General features: G+C 36.4%; 2 protein-coding genes across 2 annotated transcripts; both read left to right on the forward strand.

The window, feature by feature from the left end:
* Nucleotides 1-4,425: 4,425 nt before the first annotated feature.
* On the forward strand, nucleotides 4,426-5,809 carry LOC131624980 (uncharacterized). Its single transcript, XM_058895896.1, has 3 exons — nucleotides 4,426-4,689; nucleotides 5,213-5,272; nucleotides 5,388-5,809. The coding sequence occupies exons 1-3, from the start codon at nucleotides 4,579-4,581 to the stop codon at nucleotides 5,601-5,603; spliced, it is 387 nt and encodes a 128-aa protein (XP_058751879.1). The 5' UTR covers nucleotides 4,426-4,578; the 3' UTR covers nucleotides 5,604-5,809.
* Nucleotides 5,810-23,830: 18,021 nt separating this feature from the next.
* LOC131624990 (uncharacterized) lies at nucleotides 23,831-24,749 on the forward strand. Its single transcript, XM_058895902.1, has 2 exons — nucleotides 23,831-24,050; nucleotides 24,172-24,749. Exons 1-2 carry the CDS (start codon nucleotides 23,831-23,833, stop codon nucleotides 24,747-24,749), a joined length of 798 nt encoding a protein of 265 aa, XP_058751885.1.
* The last annotated feature ends 451 nt before the right edge of the window (nucleotides 24,750-25,200 follow it).

The following is a 25,200-nucleotide window of genomic DNA, read 5'->3' on the forward strand; positions in this document are numbered from 1 at the left end:
TAGCTACCACCACATCATTATAGAACCAACATTAACCAGTGAAATGTGGTGTATTCGGCCGTTACACTAGTCATTAGTCATATAATGAATCAGTAGATTTCTTGATTCAACAAATTGATCTTTTTAAATTTATTTTTTAACTTAATTATAATTTTGATTCTCATATTTTAGTTTTATTTAAGTTTTTGATACTTCTATTTTAAATTTTAATTTTATTAATATTTATAAGCATTTTAATTATTTATAATGATTAAATAATATTAAAATTATATTAATCACATCATTTTCGGTATGAATCTCATTATTTGGAGAAAAAAGTTTATGTTATAAAAGGAGGATGAAATTAAATTTTCCCATTATTTTCAATATAGACCTCATTATTATTTTTAAATAAAAGTTACATTATTTTTACTAACTTTTTTCTGTATAGATTTTAATTTTTCTACATTCCTTTATTTTTAATTACTTATAGAAAGTATAATATTTGTTTATGTTTTATATTAATTTATTAGTTTATGATATTATTATATCATACAATTATTTTTTCAAATATTTTTAATTTCTGAGTATTAACAAATAGTTATGTTTGTGATACGTTCCGTAAGTGCACAAACATATCGTAATAATATAAGAGATTATCGAATGCACAAGGACCAATAGTCCAGCGTACTATTATCTATTGCTACTATCTAAATTAAGACTATTAGTAAAGGTTTTGATTGCAAACAAGATTAAAATAAGCTTGTGTGAAGTCAACTATCTACCCAATACTATTATGTTGCCCAAACTTACTATCTTACCCTTCCATCAATTTTTTCTTACACTACAAAAAGGCTATCTAAGTAATTAACAAAATAAAAATTCATCCATGCCAATTGTATGCTTCTCATTGGTCAAAAACATAAAAAGTTTTGTACTACCATAAGTTATCCCATGTCTAATTTTCGTTTCCCTCCCAAAAACAACATACCCCACATTTATGCAAACATCACTTCACCTTTTGCAAGCCTTGTGTTTACCAAAGCAGAAGCACATATCCAAAGTTCTTTTAAGCATAGGCATCACAGACACAACAGTTCAAGCGGCACATATCCGGAGAAGTTTTCCGTCCCTCAGGTTTGAAAGCTTCCTATCAACTCATCTTTCTCCTCACTATGTTTGCTACATTTCTTTTTCCTGTTGATGAGTAATGTTATCTATCCCTTGCGCTTCCAAACACAAACTTAACTACATTTATGTTTTCTTTTGATTTGCACTGTGTATGTTTGGATTCCATGTTTGTTTGTTTGACATCTTTCTTTATACTACGGGTTCAAACACATTTCATGGTCTGAAATACTCTGATCTGAAATGGTTTATATTATATTTTTTTTTTTGTTTCTTATGAACTCAAGTGGTATTTTGTTGCTAGAAATATGTCAAGAAAGTTTTTTTTATTCTTTATACTTATGAACACATTTTATACTTTATCACCTATTGCAGAAAATATGTCAAGAGCTCCCATTTTAATTAAAGATTTGGTCAAGGGAAATCAAGTCTGGAAAATGCACATTAGGGTTGTTGATCTGTGAGTTGTTATTGAGAAAAATGGGTTCCAACACCTTGAAGCAGTTATTCAAGATGTAAAGGTTGCATTTTTTCAAACTTTTTTTACATTTCTAACACATCACTGCCTTTTTGTGTGTACATTTGATTTCAACCTATTGAGAACTTTCTCAAAGGAGATTTCGAACATGACCAGTTATATGGTAGGATATCAGTTTCACCATAATTACTTTCTGTTATTTACTTCTGTCCGAATACATTTATATTTTTTCATTGATCAATCTATGCATATTATACTTTTCATATGTGATTGGTGTATTACAAGATGTTTTAAAAACCCAGATGGGAGGTGGAGGTAGAAAATCCTGCGTCAATGTTACTATATGTGATGTAGAAGGCAATGTGATCGAGCTGGTGTTATGGGGCGATTACGCCAAACAATTCGTCAACTACACTGCCCCTAACAACCTTGTTGGTCCTACTGTAATTGTATTGACACATGCTTGGTGCAAGCATAATACAGGTTTGATTAATAATTTTTTTCTCATTTTCTTCTCACTCATGTTCAGATGACTTTATTTGTACATTTTCTGTTTGTGCTATTTAGTGAATGTGGCCTTAAATTACATTTTTTTAAAGCATTTTGTTTCATATACTATCTAATTGTTCAACACTATACACCTCAGTTTCTGGTTTACCATGTCTTTCCAACGCATGGAACGGTTCAAAACTTTACGTCAACTTGGAACATCCACAAGTGGATGAATTCAAAGCTAGGTCATATGCCTTTAACCTACAAGTATTTAAAAACTATAACCAACCTGTTACATTAATGTTTATTTACAAAGCTAATGTCTTTCAGTTTTGGTTCCAACTTACCTTCCGCTTCCCAATCATTGACTTTTATTGCATTGTTTGTTCATTATTTCTATTTGTATTATGCTTCTATTACAATGCAATGTATAAATTATTAATTCAAATATGTTTTGTATATTCTTTCTGTTAGACGCTATGGCCTATAGATCTAGAGGGGGGTGAATAGATCTCTCAAGGTTTTACGATTTTTATTGAGCTTTTGAACGGAAGCGACTCTGAATCGAGCGTCTATTCCGAACCGATATTGAAACGATCGTATATGCGACAAACCACAAGATAATTGGGATTAGTAATGACAGAGATTGCTATTGAGTCAATACGTTATATCAATGAAAATATCGTAACTTCAATTATGATAAACTTTGTTTTCAATGCCTTTGAAAATTGAAGAAGCAAATAGTCAAACACTTGGTGCCAATGTTCAAATTGATTGTGATTCAATGTGTGGTGAATTGTGTTACTTATTCAAGTTCTTAATTCACAATTTTAACACTTGAATCGTGGATCAATTTACAACTTTGACCAAGTATGAACAGAATGTAAACGAAAGAATAAAGCGATAACAACACGATATTTGTTGAGGCAGTTCGTCGATCGTCCTCGCTACGACTACATCTGCCCCCAATTCCAAACGGGAATTGGGAAGTCTTCCATTAATATTGAAAGCAGTTTATACAAAGAAGATAACAAAGCGATAAACAATAAACCGATAATGTCGATCCTTTGAATCTTCTTCCCCCTTAATCTTGAGCAAGATCAAGGTATCCAAGAGTTTCACTTCGATCCCGTTCTGCAGCGTCTTAAATTGCTCGAACCCTTGTTCTTCAATTTTTACACTCAGCTGGATCCTCAATTGAAACCTCTTGATAAAAACCCCCAAAATCACCTATCTTGGAGGACAAAACCCGCAGATTTTATTCACCAAAAACCCCACAAATCTTCACCCACTAGGAATCTTCAATTCCGTTCCATGGACGTTATCGATCTTGATCACTAACCCTCAACGCAAGAATGATTATGTGTAATTGTGTTGGAGATGATGAAGAACGAAGATGAGAAGACTTAGTGTATCTTTCAGTCGTTGGTGTTGATTTCGAATAATTAGATTCAGACAATATATAAGAGAGCTGACAGTTGGAGCAATGTAGAACAACAATTCTGGCCATTTTGATCAATTAGGTCGACCTGTTTTGATGCCTAGGTCGACCTAGCAGAACTTGATTTAATCCTGATTTATTTACTCCCAGTTAGGTCGACCTGTCGAAGCTTTAGGTCGACCTGATTTCTGTTAAATCAGTTTCTGAAGACTTTGCAGTGGATTAGGTCGACCTAGCTATTATTTGGGTTGGCCTAACAGAGATGGATTCAAAACTGTATCACTTCCAGTAGGTTAGGTCGACCTAGCTGTTGTTTGGGTCGGCCTAACAGTGATTGATTCAAAACTGTATCATTCTAGGTCGACCTGGAGGAAGGGTAGGTCGACCTACTTGTGGCATTTTTGAATCTTCTCCATTTTTCTTGATTTGAGTCGACCTAAGTGCAGAGTAGGTCGACCTGATCAGTCTTGGATAGCCAAAATGTGCTTTTCCTTGAGTTCTTTTGCTTGTGCTTGGTTGCTTGGTTGCTTGTGGAGTTTGCCATGAATCAAAAACCTTTTTGTGAGTGTGGACTTGGATTCACACTTTCCCACAATAGGACTGTTTTGCAACCACCATTGGAACTACCACTGGTTTTAATGCCTCTAGGTTTGGATGGTATTATGAAACAAATGGAAATACGGATGCTGAACGTGTTACTAAGTGAGCACCAATTCTTGCCCTTCCATTAAATATTCAATATTTCTATAGTCGCTTTGTATCAAAATTGGTTTTTACCTTTTCATTTTAGATTAAAACTTGAAGTTGAGGTGGAATATGATAAACATAAGGGGATATTTGTTTTTTGGGATAAGGATTGTATTCCTTATACTAAAGCCACAGCTAATGAATTGAGAGAAATCATGAAGAAGGTGAGTTTGACTAAGGATGTTTTTTTCTCCTACATTATACCATTAATATATAGGTTGCTTGTGTGCTCATGCTTTGTTGTTTACTATAGGCTGGAGAGGACAATCCTAAGATTTGGCCTTCTCATTTGGATGCCCTGTTGAATAGACAAATGGTATTTCGTATCAAGTATCAATCACAATACCGACGATTCTCTGTCGTGAAGATACTTAACGAGGAAGGGCTTTACAATAAGTTGCACACCTACCTCACACCAAATGAGGTGAGCACTTATTTGGACACTTATTTGTTGTCAATCTTTAAATTTATTGCACTGTTTTGGTTTGGCAGACCCATTTCATAGGTTCTTTCTCAGAAAAATTTGCATGTTCAAGCGTGCAATATAGATAGGGGAACTGCCACATCCGTAACTAACCTATATATTAGGCAAATTGATTTTAGCTTTCTATATTAGGCTATTTGGTATGACAATATTTTACAATCAACAATGTACCAATTCCAGCCAGGCCATCTACTAAACTACTAGGGATTGTAACAAGCAGTTTGTAATTTACTTCCAAACTGCAGGTGTTAAATCAACAAGTCAGGCAAAATAAATTTTGAATGATGTAAATTTACACGGGAAATGCGCCAAAAGATTAAAATTTTCACTACAACTTTGAAAGAAATGATAAAAAATTAAGTTTGAATTGAAATGATAACTTTTTTTCATCATCTTTAATCATATTTGTTGTTAATCTTTAAATCTTTTCCATACAAACAATGATCTATGATAATATATGCAGGGAACAACTGCTGCTGTTATGGAAATGGAAAGTGGTTCTTCATCTCTTAATCCATATCAAGTAGGTTTTTTCCTTTTGTTTTTGTTTTATTTAAACTAAACACACCAACTTAGTATTATTATATGATGCCATTTGAAAACTCCTTGCTAACTCCTTTTTATATGTCATATTTTAGCTCACACCAACTTGCGAACAATCGAGCGTTGCTCAACCGGATTCTGCTGCTAACCTCACGGGGAGTCCTTCTGCAAGCTGCAGCAGTACTCCAGCCAAGAGGGTTGCTATGTCAACCTCAATTAACGATCTCATCCAGGCCGAAGAGCTCACTCCTAAACAATCAACCACTAAGGCCAAGAATGGAAAAAAGACAAAACAGATAAAAAAAGATTAATTTGGAGGGTTTATTTCAGAAGTTTGCCTCTTATTTTGATGCTTAACTAGCATATGAACTATTGTAAGGTTATAATCCAACTATTCAGTCCTTCTTTTGTTGGGCAATGTCATTTTGAATTTGAACATCCCATGTTTAATGTTCTATAACTCCTAAACTCATCGTTAACAAACTGTTGTAATGAATCTTAATCTCTAATGCCAAATATTGACTGCTATTTAGTCCATAATATTCTATTAAATTATTATTGGAGACATGAATATATGTGCTTAGGGTAATACATTATGTTCATTATTGACTGCATTATTTTTTTGATATTGAGTACTATTTAAGGTATCTACCAATCTGAGGCTAATACATGATTTAGGAAAGTAGTCCATGTTGTAAGCAAGTCATATACTCATGCAGTAGGACCAAATAAATCACTAATCTATATTCCATATTTCATGCAGTAGGAAAGTATTCCATATTTCATTTGAATTTGAACTAAACTTTACTTTAAAAAACCCAATGCTACTATTTTTCTACTAACTCATGTTTAATGCAATGAAAAAGTTATCATTTCCAACATGAAAAATATGTATATCAAATCTGTTTGAGTGTGAGATATTTAATTTGAGTAGCATGCATGTATAAAGTTTTGATTATTTATTTACTTAACAGGACACGTGCTTGATTTTGTATCTAGCTATAGTTATAAAGAGGACCATATAAGAAATGGTATGGAATACTGGCTATGAACACTTCCGTATAAGAAATGGTATGGAATGAGAATGACTCAAGATGTCATCCCAACATATAAATGACGGGGTATTTATCTCAGACCCTTTCAGTTGGTCCTGAATATCTCATATAACTCTTAATTTGATTATAATGTGCAACTATAGGCTAGAGTTCATCTTTAAAAATAAACAATGCAGCCAGATTATCATTTGCAGCCATTTACAAATAATAAGAAACATTGTAGAGTACTGAGCAATCTGAAATAAACTTAATAAGTTTAGTTGATGACTGGATTAGCTCAATTTATTATGCTATGTAGTTTGAATTAAATGCAGCGTGGTAGATTTAGAACTATACCTTTTCTAACATTTTTAGGCCTACTGTTTCCATGTTGCATATTCTAACATAACTTTGACTATGCTCTGTATACTTAGGAGGTACCAATGTACCTATTAACAAATTGTTTGGTTTATATCTTTATCTTTTGTGTAATGCAGGCTGTCACAGTAGTTAGGGGACTGATTTATTTCATTGAAAACAGCGTCCATTGCTTCATTCAAGTATAATCCTGTGACATATGAGCTGCTACAAAGTACAAATACCATCATTATGGGCAAACCTTGAGATTGTTGTCACTTCAACCTTAAATGCATGGGGCTTCATTACACGGTAACCCAATACTTATACTCTCACTTTTGCTTTACCATTTCCTATTTAATGTCTTGTCAGTTTTGGTTGAATTATCTTTAGGTCTATGCCTCATACATAGTATTTTAAAACATATCCACATCATTATTTTGCTGCAGTGTGATCCGATTACATTTGATACTAATATGAACTAGGGATTTGACACATCACACAAAGCTTAGACTTAATATCTTACACTGAGTTTTCTCATTTTTTTAGGTTTGCTGTTTGCATTCTTTTGAAAAGTGACACAACTTTTTAATTGCTTATTTAAAGAAATATCATCAATAAATAACTTAAAAAAGTACCTTAAAATCATATCTTATATTGTATACTATGGGACACTTAAAAAGAATAAGACAAATAACTATTTCACCTTGAACAAGTTTCTGAAATGATGAAGCTTATTGGATGCTTGTCTTCCATATGATGAAAACTCTCTCATACCGTTAACACCTAAACAAATAAGAACTACAAGTAAAAATCTCCATTCTTCTTAAAAAATATGCAGCTAAAAACGTAAATGGAACATAGGAAACTATTAAGTTTTATACTCTATGTGTCTTTAAAGGATTCACCAAACAGAAATATGATTGTTAAAATCAAATCCTCAAAATCCATTCTTATAAAAATATGTATCTAACAATAGAAACTTCAAGTGGGATTGCAAGTTTGTTGTTATCCGGTGGAAGAACAGCTCATTCTAGATTTAAGATTCCTGTCGCTACTTTATGTTAGGGACTAAATTGTAGAGTATTTCATATCCTTTTATTGGTCCCTTTAATCAATTTTAATTGCAAATCACACGCTTTACTCACACAAAGTGCAAAAATGAAGTTATTCTCGTTGTTATGTAATTTGAGTAGATATTTCACTTTCTTTTCTAGTTTTGCAGAATTTTATATCATGAATTGATCAAAGAGGATACAAGCTGAGAAAACACAAGGGAGTTGCCAAGTAACCAAGGAAGAAGTCATCATCAAGCCAGTTCGCGCCGCGTCCTCTAGTTGGCGCCGCGAACTGAGTCAAAATCAGAGATGTCCAAGTCAGCTCAGTTGGCGCCGCGTCCTCCTGTTGGCGCCGCGAACTGAGCGAATCCTGCCAGCGTGTTTAAGTGAAGATTCTGACTTTTGTGGAGGCATGTGAAGAGGTGGCGTGGTAGACAACAAAAGAGCACTTTTTGGGGCTATTCACTTCTATTGGTCACTTAGGGAGGCAAAGAGATTAGCAATCATTTCCTTTTGTCTTATTGGGAAGAAAAACTTTGTGTAGGAGATTAATATCTAAAAACTTAGAATTTAATTGATTATTCAGTTTTGGGAGAAGAAAATATAGAGAGAAAAGGAGAGCAAAAGCCAAAAACGAATTTTATCATCTTTGTGAGATTGCAATCATGGTGATGAGGAACTAAACCCTATTTCTTTGTCAAGATTAGAGGTAGCTATTCTTCATAACTCTATGTATCTCTCTTGAACCTTCATGTATGTGAACCTGTGGTGGTCGTTTTCTTTACCTCCCCGTTTCACTTGGGAGGACGGCACGCTAAACCCTTCACGCGAAATTTGGAAGGAGAATGCGCCCGTGGCGGGATGAATTTTGTTTCAGTTCTTCCTACGATATCACACGAACTTTCTTATTGGTCCTACGAGTAGGAAAGGGAAAAAAAGATCTCAACTAACCCTAGGAGTTTGCTAAGTGTGGGGATTTCACCTAGACTAGAAATTCTGGAGTCCGGGGGGTCGGTTATACATAGGGAAGTGTTTAAACACCCTACATATCTGTAGTACTCTACAGGAACCTTCTCTGTGTCATTGTGATTGTGTTTATTGCTAATGATTGGGAAAGTTTCTCCTTTGTGTTAGGAGAAGGAATTGAATTGATTTGAAAAGACAGACAGACAGACAAACTGACTATTTTTGGTATTTTATTAGCTCGCTGAGGTTCCTTGTGAACCTCATGCCTACATATCCCTAGTGGAAGTCAGAGCTTAATGTAGTTCGGGGAACTAACTAGGGAAATTAATGATTTTTTGGTGCCTTGCTTAAAGCTCAAGGTTGAAGCTTGGAATTAAATCTCTGTTTACAGTAAAAAGACATGAAATCATCTTTACAGAGAGGTATTTGTACTATTCTACCACAAACATTTAAAGGAGTGACAGAATAACTGAATTCATTTCATTCAAGAGGGGGACCTTACTTGTGTATGTGCAAGTATACCAGCCAAATGCCTCTTAAATGAAAGAAAGATGCTCATCCAAATTAGGGAAAGTTACCACATGTCTGGGTTTTACTGCCAGCTCATGCCTTTCAAAATCCTAAATGGGAGACTTGATTAAAATTGAAATGAAATGTAATGTTTGTTTGAATGTGGTAGAGTAGTAAAAATATCTCTCTATAGAGATAAACTATGTATATCTACTGTATAAAAGATTTGACTTTAGCTGGCTTGTATGAGGCCCAAGCTTGAGGCTTTTTGATTGATTAATTAATTATTATTGACTCTGGGAGATGACTCCACTGGGGATTAATTACAGGGTATTTTTGTGTTCTGTACAAAGCCCAGAATTGAGGCTGACTCTACTTAGGGAGACTCTATTTGTGTGCCTTGTACAAAGCCCAAGGTTGTGGCTAACTGTTGAGGATAATTGAATGAATGACTCTATTTTATGTGCCTTGTACAAAGCCCAAGGTTGTGGCTGACTCTAGCTAAGGAAAACATTATTTTCTGCCTTGTACAAAGCCCAAGGTTGTGGCAGACTCTTAAATAAACTGAGTATGGATGACTCTATGGGGAAAAGATCCTAGGTGTTAGGAATCTTTGACACATGAAAGTATGGTTTATCTACCTTGTACAAAGCCCAAGGTTGTGGCTACTGAATGATGAAGAACTCACTGGGGAGACTCTATTATCTGCCTTGTACAATGCCCAAGGTTGAGGCTGACTGTTGACAGGGGAGTTTTATTGTTTGGGTGCCTTGTATGAAGCCCAAGGTTGAGGCTAACTGTTTTTGTTGGTTTTCACTCTACTGAGGAGATTTTATTTATTAAAAGACTATTTTTCTTTGGAAGCTAACCCTTTCCAGGGATTTTGACTCAGCTGGAGAAATTATTTGGTAAAAGACTGACTTTATCATGTTTTTTTGGAGGCTGACCCTTTCCAGGGGATTTGACTCTTTTGGGGAATTTATCTCCTAAGAGAAATGAATCTTTATTTTTTGACATTTTTATTAATTGACTTTGGAGGCTAACCCTTTCCAGGGAATTTATTGAAAAAAATGAAAGAATGTGTGGAAGCTAACCCTTTCCAGGGATTTTATTGAAATGATTGATTGGTTTGGAGGCTAACCCTTTCCAGGGGTTTTTATTAACATGAAGGAATGTGTGGAAGCTAACCCTTTCCAGGGATTTTGTTGACATGAATGGCAGAAAGATTATCTAATGGAGACTTCTTGTTTAAAGCCCAAGATGAAGGCTGACACATGCTGAGGAGAAGTAAACATAGATCCTAGACTCTGCTAAGGAAGATTGATGAAGATAAGGGTGACAGAGACTGTCCATGTCTCTCATTCCAAAAATGTACTCAATGTAGAATTGAGACAAACTTAGCTTGTTTAAAGTCTGGTTTAAATTGGAAGAAACTCACCAGGGTAGGCTAAAAGGTGACTAAAGACCTGTTCCTATGTTTATAAGAAACCTGATGGGTCCTTGTATACAAGCTCAAGAGGAAGCTGGAAATGCTTTTAAGAAGCCTGTGGGTCCTTGTACAAAGCCCAAGAGGAGGCTAATCGAGGGTCCTTGTTATAGCACAAGAGAAAGCTATGTGGTTTTGAACTTATTTTGGCTCTAAGCAAATGGGTAAGAGGTTTCACCGGGAATAATTCCTCTTTGGGTGGATGTGTCCTATATTTTTGGATTCTAAGGTTTTTACCAAGATGTTTCACCGGGAATAATTCATCTTGGGGGTTTGAACTACAGATCTCTAATTAGGAAAGAGCCTTCACCGGGAAGACATTCTCAATCCTAGGTCATATTCCTATAATATATATATAGTTTAACTGTCCTAGGGTTTATACTCAAACGTAGTTCTAAACTAATATATATGCACAATTTATATTTGACAGTAATTTAAATGAAGACTGTAAATTGAAAGCTTGTAAAGCCTAACCTGGATGGAGTGGAGGCCATTGAAGAAGTATGTACAGAGCCTCAACAATATTTTTGTTGTTTTGTTGATAACAGTTGAATATATATGATAAACAGTTAATGGTTTTTGAAAACAGAAGAAGTGAAGATGGACAAAGGTCACATAGGTATCTGAAGAGTTTCACCGGGAATAATGCCCTTCAAATACCAGAAGAATGTTTTGAAAACAGAAAGAAGATTTTGAAAATACAGTTTTGAAAACAAGCTAAGAAGAGAAGGTTTTTGGGACTTACACTCTATTAGAGGCCCAGTACATTACAGTACTGGTTATGAGAGCAATTTGAAAATGATTTTGAATGATATAAGGTTTTGTTGTTTGAAAACCCTAATCATTTGATTTATTCGGAGATTGAAAACAGTTTTGAAAATTGACAAAAGTCAACTTAATTAAGGTAAAAATAAAGATCTTTACCCAATTAAGACCTAAACAATTAGGGTTTTATCATAAAATTATTTACAAAGTGATTAGGTTAAAATAAAGTGACAATATATATATTTAAAGTATTTAAGAAAACACTTAAAAACATACTATTTTAAACCTAATTAAAATTCATGAAATAAATAATATTTTTATGATTTTTTTGACTATTCACAAAATAGATATATTAAATAATATGTGTATGAAAAATGAAGTGAAAATGATTTAATTTGATAGGTGAATTAATTGTGTGAAGTTGTGAAGAAAATAGGTGTGACAAGTGATAAAAAATTAGGAATGTCTCCACCAAGGCTTGAACTCACGCCCTTTAGGTCACATACCCAAAACCAAACCACTGGGCCAGCGCGCGCATGGTGATAGTGATACACATCCAACACATTATATTTTCAGATAAACGTGTAAATCATGAAAAAATAAAAGGAATAAAAAGTCTGGGGCGAGGGGGATTCGAACCCCAGACTTGAGGCATGAGGAGACTAAGAGCGCATGTGAGGCCACTAGGGCAAACGATGTATTCGTTTAAAACACGCTTTCAGTTAAATATATTTTAAACCCTCCCCTGAGAATTCAAAAATGGCGCCACCCACCATCTTCATCTTCAACCTCAAGCTCTTCAAATTTGAATTTCTGAACTTACTCGTTTCTCAACCAAACGTGATGATGTAAAGATGAATTTCACTCCAAATTTCCTCACGAATCTAAATATGTAACTAATATCTATTTATATTAACTACATCTAACTAATTTACCAGAAATCGTGAAGAACCCTAAATTTTGAAAATCAAATTAAATGACTATACTGAAAGATAAATGAATGATGATAGAGGGTTTTCAATCCTCTGATGATGCTGAACAAGATAGAATCGAGCTTTATCACAAAGAGTGCTTAAATTAAAGAGGTGAGGTTCAGAAACTTACCTCTGAAAATGGAGGTCGTGAGGATGATAGAGAGCACCTGGGCTTGAATGAATGATCTCAATAGCTTCCCTGAGACTCAATGATGCTAACTAAATGCTTATTGGAGCTTGAATCCTCCTGAATTGCTCTAAGAACCTCCCTCGATTTCAGCTTCAAGTGAACATGGGGGTTGTTGAATTTGGAGTTACAGATGAGCTGCAGCCACCTGGTTAGCTTCACTATGACCTGAGGAGTGTGCCTGGATGATTGGCTTGGCTTGAAACCTCCTGAATTACTCTATGGACCTCCAACTGCAAGTGCTCCAAATGAGAGGTGGAGATGATGATTCTCCACGCCCAGCAGTGTTCCAGAGGTTTGGATCACCTCCAAATGCCTCCCTCAATGTGTTTGAATACTTATTTTCAAAGAGAGAGCTTTGGTTTGAAGAATCCGAGTCTTCTTGCCAAAGGACCTTTGAAAAAACTAAGTATGAAGAAAGAAAAGAGAAAGCAAGAATTCTGTTGCTTTGGTGTGTTTTTTGAATGAGAATGAGGCCTCTATTTATAGGAAATTGGTTCAGTACTGATTGAGAGAGTGAGCTTGCTTAGTGGGAGAGTTTTGGTTTCTTAGCCATGAAGAAATTCAAAGAATATCCCAAGTGCAATGATGAGAATTTTGATTCCATTTGATCAATCCCCTAGCCCTCGATTTTGCTTGATCTTAGGGGACAATTCTGAGCCAGAAATAAGCTCTAATTGGTTGGTGAGAAGATTCCTTGGGTGATTCATCAATTTGCCATAAATTCACAAATGTAATCATTACATAATCACATGTTCTTGTTTTTAGAATCTTCTTCAATTCTTATGGCATGGTGAAAATGAATGCATGGCATTGTTTCAGATATGTTATGGGTCGTGTAGCATCCATAATTGAGGTCATGTGCACAAAATTTCAAAGTTCAAAAAAATGATGCATGACCTATAATTTTACTTCATGAGGCCAACTTTGAACAAGCATAACTCTTAGCTCAAATTGAATTTGGAGAAGGTTGAACACAATTTGGAAAGCCCTAAACATCTACTTCAAATCATTAGTTTATGTCTTCTTCAGAATCATTTGGGAAATTTGTGAAAAATGAGCCCAAAGTTGGATGAAAACTAGGTTAAAACACTTAGAAAATTTTCTAAGTGTTTATGACCTAAAACTTCAAAATTTTCAAAACCCTTAAATGGTTGATCTTTTGAAAAAAGTTCTTATGTGAGATGTTGTTTTATTTTGCAAGATCTACAACTTTCATGTTGGAAGTTTTTTTGAGTTGTGTAGGTGAAATTTTGAGTTCTCACCATGCCCTCAAAAACCCTAATTCCCGACTTTTTGCTCCTTGATGAATCTCTTTGAATTTCTTTGGTCAAATGACTTTGACATCCATATATTGATGATATTGATCTTTGAAAGTCATTTTTTGACCAAAAACCTTAAAAGTCAATGATGATCCCACACAGTTGACTTTTCCTGACAAAGTGAATTTTTGGGCTTTTGTGTAGAAACAAGATCTTTTCCTCAAATGAATGATGTAAATGGATTATATTGAGGTAGTAGAGATTCTTGAATCATGTCTTGAGTTTTGGATCCATGCCCTGATTAAAAGTCAACTATCTTGGTGAACTAGGTCAAAAACCCTAATTGTCGACCAGATGACAATGATGACTGTAGACTTTGAATTGAGGTGTAATGTCCAGTGGATCTTGTCATATGAGTTATTTGGAGATGATTGATGTCTTTGAATGGTCCCTTAGGGCTTTTTAGGGTTTCCCAACGGTGATCCCTGATTTTAGTCCTTGATAGGCTCCAAACCCTAGTCTGTTGATCTGAGTAATCCTGTACTTAGATGACTGGGTGTCTTAATCAATCATAGGTGTAATAATGAGGCTTTTGAGTCTCATGATTGTGTTAGAGACTAATCCTCCTATTGATTGATCCTTTGCCTGAGTTTTCTTGTCTTTGAACACCCTCGATTGAATGTCAGGCTGTTCTGGGTACTTGCTTTGACTTGATGAAAAATCCTGAAGATATGTCATCTCAGGGGGGTCAAAAATTAGGGTATGACAGAACCTCTCATTGATTGAATATAGTATGAATCTCTTGTTTTGAAATCTTATCTTTGATTTATATTATTGTTGAAAAAGATAATATAAATGTTGTTTTAGAGATTTATTCAAACAATGCATAAGTTGTAGAAATAGATTTATGAATTGTTTATCACTTGTATTGCTAAATAATGATGGTTAGATGTATGTTTAGGTGAAGAAATTGCCTAAAGTGTTATTTAACAATTGTTACAATATTACTTAGACATAAGTATTATTGAGGCAATATTAGATTGTATTCATGAAATGAGAATTCATATACATGGTTTGAGGGAATGCATGAGTTTGGAATAGTGAACACTAATCTTGGCAAAGCATTTTTATTTGAGAAAATCTTATTTTACTATCTTAGTTTGTTTCTAAAATTCAAGATAAATTCCAAACACAAACCAAACTCATTTTTACTTATCAACTTAAAATGATCACAACTATAGAACGGCGGTAATATCACCCAATCTCTATGGATACGATACAAAAATATTTGCCGAAAGTATACTGTTCAACAAATTGGCGCCGTTGCCGGGGATTGGCGTTTGATATTGCAAGCATTGCAATAGTTCATTGTTTTAAGTTGTTACTTTATTCTTAACTCTTTTGCGTTTCACTTGGTTTGCTAGTTTGGTAGATTCTTGTGCATGCGAGAAAAAGCTACCGAAGAGCAATTTCATTTTGATCCCGAAATTGAAAGAACACTCCGAAGGCTCAATAGCAAGACACGAAGAAGAAGGAAGTTAGCCCAAGAGAAGAGACAAAGAGAGGAGGCATCTACTTCTTCTAACAATCAAATTGAAGAAGTAGTTGTAGACACCTTTGAAGGAGACATGGCGGGTGTTGTTCCAACCGAAATGTCCGCAAATAGTCCAAGACGTACCGCTCAATTTGCACGCAATGCTCAAGGTGGGGCAAATACGGAGATGAAAACCGGAATCCTTCAATTGGTTTATGCAAGTCCATTCACCGGAATGGATCATGAAGACCCTTTCGCACATCTCACCAAATTTTATGAGATTGCGGGTTCAACGGGAGTTGATGCGGCAAATGAAGAATCATTATTCAAGAGGCTATTTCCACATTCATTAGTGGGGAAATCCAAGGAATGGTATCTTGATCAACCACCAAACGTGATGACGGATTGGAATCTATTGGAAGAGAAATTTTTAGAGAGATTTTTTCCTCAATCCCGATTCATGGAAGCCAAAACGGCAATTGCGGTATTCACTCAAGGAGGCAACGAATCCTTAAATGAAGCTTGGGAAAGATTCAAATCCATGCTTAGAAAATGCAAGGGTCATGGTTTTGATGATCTCACACAAATTCACATCTTCCGCAATGGACTTCAACCGGTGCACAAGACACTTTTGGATGCTACCGCGGGTGGATCTTTAATGTCAAAAAGTGCGGAGGATGCAACAATGATAATCGATCGTATGGCACTCAATGATCTCCAAACTCAACATGATAGGAGTCCATCTCAAAGGAAGCCGGGTGTTCTTGAATTAAACACCAATGATGCTATCCTCGCTCAAAACAAAATTCTTTCTCAACAAGTCGAGTTACTCACCAAGCAAATGTCAAAGCTCCCACAACAAATGAAGGAAATTCATGGAATGCAAATGACTTCTCAAGTAGCAAGTTGTGAACTTTGCAAAGGTGACCACCCTACCAGCTTTTGTCCACCACCCGAAGGAGAGGAAGTGAATTTTGTGAACAACCAACATCAAGGCTATCAAAGGCAACCTCCGTACCAACATCAAGGTTATCAAAGGAACAACCAAGGTTTTCAACCCTCAAGATTCAACAACCAACACAATCAACATCAAAGTCCATATCAAAGTCCGAATCCACAAGGTCAAGGTCAACAATCTCAAGGTGGAGGCTCAAAATTGGAAGATACACTCAACCAACTCATGCAAGTTTCTATGGAGAACCTAAAGACTATTGTGGCTGCCATAAAGAACCTAGAAAATCAAGTGGGGCAGCTCGCAAAACAATTGGCCGAACAACAAACGGGACCTTCATTTTCCGCAAACACTCAACCTAACCCAAAAGAGTATTGCAAAGCAATTGTCACAAGGAGTGGTAGAGAGGTTAACAATGAAAATAAGGTGGAGGTAATAGTAGGGGATGATGAATTCGTTGTTGTTGAAGATGAGTAGGATGAGATAGTGGTAGAAAAAGAAAAAAGAAAAGAAGAGGAGGAGGTAGTCGAAAAAGAAAAAGAAAAAGATGGAAGTAGAAAAAAAGATAAAAGTGTGAAGAAAAACAAAGAAGGAGTGAGTACAAGACCCATTCAACATCTACCCTACCCACATGCACCATCAAGGAAGGAGAATGAGAGGCAAAATGCAAGGTTTATGGATATATTTAAGCAACTCCAAATAAATATTCCATTTTCCGAAGCATTAGAACACATGCCAAAATATGCAAAATTCTTGAAGGACATTCTCACCAAGAAGAAACGGTATCCGGAAAATGAAAGAGTCTTGCTAGATGCTCAATGTAGTGCTATCATCCAAAGAAATCTCCCAAGGAAGGAATCTGATCCGGGACGAGTCATCTTGCCGGTCACCATCGGAGACACTTACATCGGGAATGGTCTCATTGATTTAGGATCGAGCATAAATCTAATTCCCTTATCTATCATAAAAAGATTGGGGAATGTCGAGATGAAATCTACCCGTATGACATTGCAACTAGCGGATAAGTCGACAACTTCACCCTATGGAGTTGCTCAAGATATGTTGGTCAAAGTTGATAAATTCTTATTTCTGGTAGATTTTGTGGTGGTAGATATGGAAGAAGATAGAGATGTTCCATTAATTCTTGGAAGGCCTTTTATGAAAACAGCCCGGATGATGATAGACATTGATGATGGACTCATGAAAGTGAGAGTGGACAATGAGGAAGTCACTTTTAATCTCTTTGAAGCCATGAAACACCCCAAGGACAAGCACGATGTCTTTCGCATTGATGCAATTGAAGAGGAAGTAGTGGAAGTGTGTAATTATATTCATACTTCTAATCCGTTGGAGAAAACTCTCATCGGAGCTTACAACAATTCCCTTGAAGATGAAGAAAAAGAAATCGAAGTTATCTTGGAAAAGTTGGAGTCTTGTGGAGAAATTAAGCAAAAAGAGGAAAAGGTTGAGGAACTAGATGTGAATAGGAAAGATGAAGAAGCAAAGGTTGAACTAAAGGTGCTGCCCATTCATTTGAAGTATGTCTTCCTTGGTGAAAATTAGTAGTGCTCTATCACCAAAGGAGGAAAATAGGTTAATTGAGGTGCTCAAGAGAAATGAGGGAGCTTTAGGTTGGGTGCTGTCTGATTTGAAGGGAATTAGCCCAGCTTATTGCATGCACAACATCATGATGGAGGATGATTTCAAGCCCGTAGCACAACCACAAAGGCGTTTGAATCCGTCTATGAAGGAAGTGGTTAGGAAAGAGGTGATTAAGCTATTGGAAGTCGGGATGATCTATCCCATCTCCGATAGCGCATGGGTGAGTCCGGTTCAAGTGGTACCAAAGAAAGGTGGGATGACGGTCATCCGAAATGATAAGAACGAGTTGATTCCTACAAGAACGGTGACCGGATGGAGAATGTGTATCGACTATAGGCGGTTGAACCAAGCCACAAGAAAAGATCATTTTCCACTACCATTTATGGATCAAATGCTAGAGAGATTGGCCGGTAAAAACTTTTATTGCTTCTTGGATGGTTATTCGGGATATAACCAAATCACGGTAAACCCGGCGGACCATGAAAAAACGGCTTTTACATGCCCATTTGGTGTCTTTGCCTATCGAAGGATGCCATTCGGTTTATGTAATGCACCGGCAACATTTCAACGGTGTATGCAAGCTATTTTCTCAGATTTGATTGAGGAGTGCATTGAAGCTTTTATGGACGACTTTTCCGTTTATGGTGAGTCTTTTGATCTATGCTTGAAGAATCTAGACGTGGTGCTTGGAAGGTGTGTAGAAACAAACCTTGTGCTTAATTGGGAGAAATGCCACTTCATGGTTACCGAAGGAGTGGTTCTTGGTCACAAAATCTCGTCAAAGGGTTTGGAAGTTGATAAGGCTAAGGTAGAGGTGATCGAGAAGCTGCCCCCACCGATCAACATCAAGGGAATACGAAGTTTCCTTGGTCATGCGGGTTTCTACCGGCGGTTCATCAAGGATTTCTCCAAAATAGCCAAGCCATTGAGCAACTTGCTCAACAAAGTAAGGGAGGTTCGGAATTATGGAGCAATTGTTGTGGAGGACCCAAAGACTAAGGCCAACTGGACGGTAAATGGGCAAAGACTGAAGGTATATCATGGTGGTGATTTCAATCGAGACGTAAGCGTAATTTCGCTTATCGAACCTTGAATCATCATGGACCGTCGAGCTCAAACGACGTTAAACAAAGCGCTTGTTGGGAGGCAACCCAACGTTGTAAGTTTTACTTTTATCTTTGTTGTTTTTTTTATTTACTGGTTTCGTAATGTGCGTGTGCTGTTGAAAGTCTGTGGAACATTTGTCCAGTTTTTTTAAATTTTTTTCAAAATATCTGCCTGGACGCGCCGCGTCACCTTTGTCGCACCGCCAAGTAAGGGGCAGAACCAAAGGTTTTCCATCTCGCTCAGTACGCGCCGCGTCCCCTTTTTCGCGCCGCCAAGTAAGGGGCAGAACCAAATGTTTTTCATTTCCATTCAGTACGCGCCGCGTACTTGTTTGCGTGCCGCGTCACTTACGGGAATCAGATAGTAACTTTGTTTTTAAAAGGGGGCCCTTTGTTTTCTTCACTCCTATTTAACCATTTTCCTCAAAACCCTCTCACAAACAAAAACCCTAACCTCTTCACTCCACAACACCCACACTCACTCTTATCATCCCCAATCCTCACTCTAATCACTCTTGCACTCTCAATCAAGGTATGTTCTTCTACATTTCTTCTTTTCCTTCCTTTTCAAATTTTTAGGGTTAGGAAAAGGGAATTGTTGGAGCTTGCATGTGTTAGCACCATTGATTAATCACTGAAGTTAGTCTGTTTTTCGTAAATTGAGATGGGATTGGGTGATTTTGTTTACAATAACTTGAAGGTTGTGGGGATTTGTATTTTTGCTTGTTGAATTTTTCTAGGTTTCGCCCAGGACGCGCCGCGTCCTCCTTGTCGCGCCGCGAACCCAGTCTAATTCAGCCACTAATCTGTGTTGCCTTATGCTGATGATGGTGGTTGTTTGTGTTGTTGTGCTGGTTGTTTTCTGTGCAGATGTCTAAGCGTACTAAGACTTCAGCCCCCAATAGAGTGGTGAGCAAATTTCTCAATGACGAATGTGAAGAGCGGTACAATGATTTGGTTCAGAGAACAATTGTGGCCGAAAGGTTGGTCCAATTCAACCCGAATGGCAAGTTCAGCAGGATTGTCAGTATCATCGAAGGGCGTAAGTGGGGGAAATTGTGTGAGCTGGTGAGAGATATCAACTATGACATTGTGCGTGAATTTTACGCCAATGCCTTGCAAGTGGAAGAAGGAAGAGCATATCACTATAGGACCAAAGTGAGGGGTAAAATTATCGTCTTCAACAGAGACGCAACCAACAATTTTTTAGGAAACCCCCTACAGTTGGGAGAGGGAGAAAAATGCGCTTACCGCATGAAGAACGATGCCGCCGATTGGGATTATGATTGGGTGAGCAGCAAGTTGTGTCAAGAAGGTAGAACTTATGTGCTCAATGAGCAGGGGCATGCAAAAAATTGGAGAAGGGAAGACTTTACTTTGGAGGCTCGAGCTCTCCTTGTCTTAATGTTGAACAATTTCAGGCCACGTTCTCACACCACCACCATTCCAATTGAAGTGGCATGCTTGATGTCATTCATTATGGACGGACAATCGGTCGACATCGCCTCCATCATAGCCAATGAGTTGCGAAAAGTGGCAACAAGTGGAACAAAATTTGGTGGAAAGGCCGGAAATCTCATTTATCCAGGATTGATCATGGGGTTGTGCAAGAAAGCCAATGTACCAATTCCACAGGAAGTGCATTTCAATATTACCACTGTGATTAATGATTATTTTGTGAACAGGTTTTGTGAGGGGGAAACAAACAGGGCTGAGAGAGCAGGAACCTCCACCTCCAGGCAGCGTGCACGCCGTGCGCCTGCTTTCAATCAAATGGAGTTTGCTTCTTACTGCTGCGAGAACTTTGAGGCTTCAAGGAGGTCTCAAACTTTTCTTTTCGATGCCATGCAACAACAATTTCAGAACACTTTTTTGGCACCGGAGGCTCGCACCTTCCCTTCCCAAGCGGATTATGTGGCATATGCTAATTGGCCTGAGGGCAGGCCAGCTTTTATGGGGGGAGGCAGCGGTCATGCGAGCGGAAGTGGAACCGCGAATGTGGACACCGAGATGGAAGACACCCTTGGACCGGTCGGAGGTGGTGATGATGAAGATGCTTGAAGATGAAGTTTGATAGTTGTAGTTTAGGATTTAATTTTCAGCAAGTTTAAATTCTAGCATTTCATTTAAGTACTTTTTGTTAAAATTTGGTTTATGTACTTTTTAAGTTGTTTGACTTTTGAAGACTTATTTCATTTTTGCTTTTGTGAGGGTGATGAATCATGATTGATGTTGCAATAACTTGGTCTTCTTACTTGCTAAAAGAAATTTTGTTTGATTGTGATTTTTCATGAGAATGAAGAAACAAAGGGGCATGTGAATGAGGATCCAAAAGAAGCAAGTGGGGTGGTAATGATAAGAATGGTGTGCGGCAAATTCAAGGTACACTTTTACCACTTACTAGACTTTACAATAATTATTTGATGGTTTGTGCAAAAGTTGGTAGCATAAGTTCTTGGAATTACATGTCTTTTTGAATCATTTAGAACCTAACCATGTGTGAGGTAGCCTTCCAATGTACACCAAATGCGGGAGACCGAACATTATTTTGGCACATTTTTATTATGTTTAACCATGCATTGATCCTCGTTGTGAACATTTGAGAAAATGATTAAGGCATTGTTGAAATGAGAGAAACCACTTGGCCAAAAATAGCAAATCAATCAACCTTGTGAGGAACATCCCTTGTTTTCCCCCTTTGAGCTTTTTAGGATTCATTTCAAGTCATTATTGCTTAATTGTTGAATTAATGAATCCTACTCTTTTGTTGTGTGTAAACCCTTAACCATTTTGGTTGCAATTTATTTTCCTTTGGGAGCATTTTTGTTATCAAGTTGGTATGAAAAGAAAAAGTTGGGGAGAACCATTAGTGTTGTGAATAATAAAGAGTGGGTCAATAAAAGAAAATTAATATCTCTTGTTGAAATAGGACAAGTGCATATTTTTGAAAAAAAAAATTGGAGCCAAAGAAATAGAAAAGACTCAACACTTATAATTGTCAAGTAAGAAAAAGCTCCCGGTTGTGGAATGTGAAGAAAAGAAAATTTGGGATTGAGGAAGTTTATTGAGTGAATTTGGAGAAATGCTCCCTTAGGAACTTTTGTTCGATTTCCTTCGATTTTATCCCTTCCTTGTAAACCAAGCCCCACTACAACCCTTGAAAGACCTTTTTTGATTCTCATTTTGTTCACATAATTGGTGTTTGTCTTGATGAATGCATAATTTAAGTGTTGTTGATTTAATTGTTCGGGTGAGTGAAAGGACCCTTCATAATCTCATATTACTCAAATTGTGTGTAGGAATGATTCAAACTTGACATGTACCTTTTGGAACTTTTTGATATGTATTTTTGTGCACAACCATTGATCATTATTGCCTTGCTCTAGTATTGAGGTAGGTGTACCACAAATGAGCCTTATGCTTTTGAACCACCCACTTGCTTGAAATTTTGTGAATCATTCTCTTGTCTTCCATTGTGTTCTTTGTTGAGAATTTTTGTTTTGGGACAAACAAAATGGCAAGTTGGGGAGAGTTGTTAGGGACCAAATTGTAGAGTATTTCATATCCTTTTATTGGTCCCTTTAATCAATTTTAATTGCAAATCACACGCTTTACTCACACAAAGTGCAAAAATGAAGTTATTCTCGTTGTTATGTAATTTGAGTAGATATTTCACTTTCTTTTCTAGTTTTTCAGAATTTTACATCATGAATTGATCAAAGAGGATACAAGCTGAGAAAACACAAGGGAGCTGCCAAGTAACCAAGGAAGAAGTCATCATCAAGCCAGTTCGCGCCGCGTCCTCTAGTTGGCGCCGCGAACTGAGTCAAAATCAGAGATGTCCAAGTCAGCTCAGTTGGCGCCGCGTCCTCCTGTTGGCGCCGCGAACTGAGCGAATCCTGCCAGCGTGTTTAAGTGAAGATTCTGACTTTTGTGGAGGCATGTGAAGAGGTGGCGTGGTAGACAACAAAAGAGCACTTTTTGGGGCTATTCACTTCTATTGGTCACTTAGGGAGGCAAAGAGATTAGCAATCATTTCCTTTTGTCTTATTGGGAAGAAAAACTTTGTGTAGGAGATTAATATCTAAAAACTTAGAATTTAATTGATTATTCAGTTTTGGGAGAAGAAAATATAGAGAGAAAAGGAGAGCAAAAGCCAAAAACGAATTTTATCATCTTTGTGAGATTGCAATCATGGTGATGAGGAACTAAACCCTATTTCTTTGTCAAGATTAGAGGTAGCTATTCTTCATAACTCTATGTATCTCTCTTGAACCTTCATGTATGTGAACCTCTCATTGATTGAATATAGTATGAATCTCTTGTTTTGAAATCTTATCTTTGATTTATATTATTGTTGAAAAAGATAATATAAATGTTGTTTTAGAGATTTATTCAAACAATGCATAAGTTGTAGAAATAGATTTATGAATTGTTTATCACTTGTATTGCTAAATAATGATGGTTAGATGTATGTTTAGGTGAAGAAATTGCCTAAAGTGTTATTTAACAATTGTTACAATATTACTTAGACATAAGTATTATTGAGGCAATATTAGATTGTATTCATGAAATGAGAATTCATATACATGGTTTGAGGGAATGCATGAGTTTGGAATAGTGAACACTAATCTTGGCAAAGCATTTTTATTTGAGAAAATCTTATTTTACTATCTTAGTTTGTTTCTAAAATTCAAGATAAATTCCAAACACAAACCAAACTCATTTTTACTTATCAACTTAAAATGATCACAACTATAGATGATGGTTATGCTGATATTTGTATTCCAGATGAGTTCTTAATTTCTAACTTTTCAGATCCGATTAAGGCAATTGTTGAAGATACGTACCCTGATCTCATTCATAGTTATCTTGATTCCAATTATCTTCAAAGTCGTGCGATCTTAGCTTCGACAATTGAAGTAGTCGATGATATCAACCAATATATAACAAACCTTCTTCCAGGTATTCAAATTGCACTTCGTTCAATTTATTTCCGTTAATAATAACACTTTTGTGATTTGTGTTATAAACTTATGTTGCGGTTACATATTATCTAAATATACGTCTTTTTCAATTGTTGTAGGAGAAGAGAAAGAATACTTTAGTAGTGATTCTATTGATAAATCTGATGCAAGTAGTTTTGATGCATATGAGCACGTCACACCCGAGTTTCTAAATGCTCTTAAAACTTCGGGCTTGCCTAACCATTCAATCAGGTTAAAAGTTGGGGCTACTATTATGTTAATGCGCAACTTAGACCAGTCAGAAGGTTTGTGCAATGGTACAAGACTAACTGTTACCAGGCTTGCTGCTCATGTCATTGAAGCTAAGATCATTTCTGGAAAAAATGTTGGTAACTTATTTTATATTCCTAGAATGTCTTTGTCCCCTTCACAATCACCGTGGCCATTTAAATTAGTGAGACGCCAATTTCCAATTATTGTTTCATTTGCCATGACTATTAACAAGTCTCAAGGCCAATCACTTGACAATGTTGGTTTGTACTTGCCAAAAGAAGTTTTTAGTCATGGCCAATTATATGTGGCTATCTCAAGAGTAAAATCCAAAAAGGGATTAAGGATTCTTATTCATGACAAAGATAAAGAACCTATGCTCTCTACCACCAATGTTGTATTCAAAGAAGTGTTCCATAAAATTTGAAAGGTGTGGTTTTATAAATAGAATCTTATCATGCCATTAAAAATACACTTTTTGATGTTCTTTACTGCCACAATATATGATTTTTTGGTTTCCTTGCTATTTCAGGTCCAAACATCCATTTCATTTTGGAGATTCATGTTGCAGTTGTGTTTTCATTTTTTTTATTCGCGGATACAGCTTTTAGAGATTCCTTTTTGCAATTGTCTCTCATGTATTACATGCAAAAAAAGATTTGTGACATTAACAATCCATCATGTTATGACTTCATCAATACTAATGTTATTGGAACAATGTTTTTTGGTTCATAAATCTTATTTGTTTTGATCAACGTCTTATTCCATTTGATATTTTTTAATTATTGACAAAACATGAAAATATTACCCGTGCGGCAGCACAGGTTTGTTACTAGTATTAATAAAAAGAAGGAGAGTTTTGATTGCAAACAAGATTA

Source organism: Vicia villosa, unplaced genomic scaffold (genome assembly GCF_029867415.1).
Source record: "Vicia villosa cultivar HV-30 ecotype Madison, WI unplaced genomic scaffold, Vvil1.0 ctg.000177F_1_1, whole genome shotgun sequence".
NCBI classification, from domain to species: domain Eukaryota; kingdom Viridiplantae; phylum Streptophyta; class Magnoliopsida; order Fabales; family Fabaceae; genus Vicia; species Vicia villosa.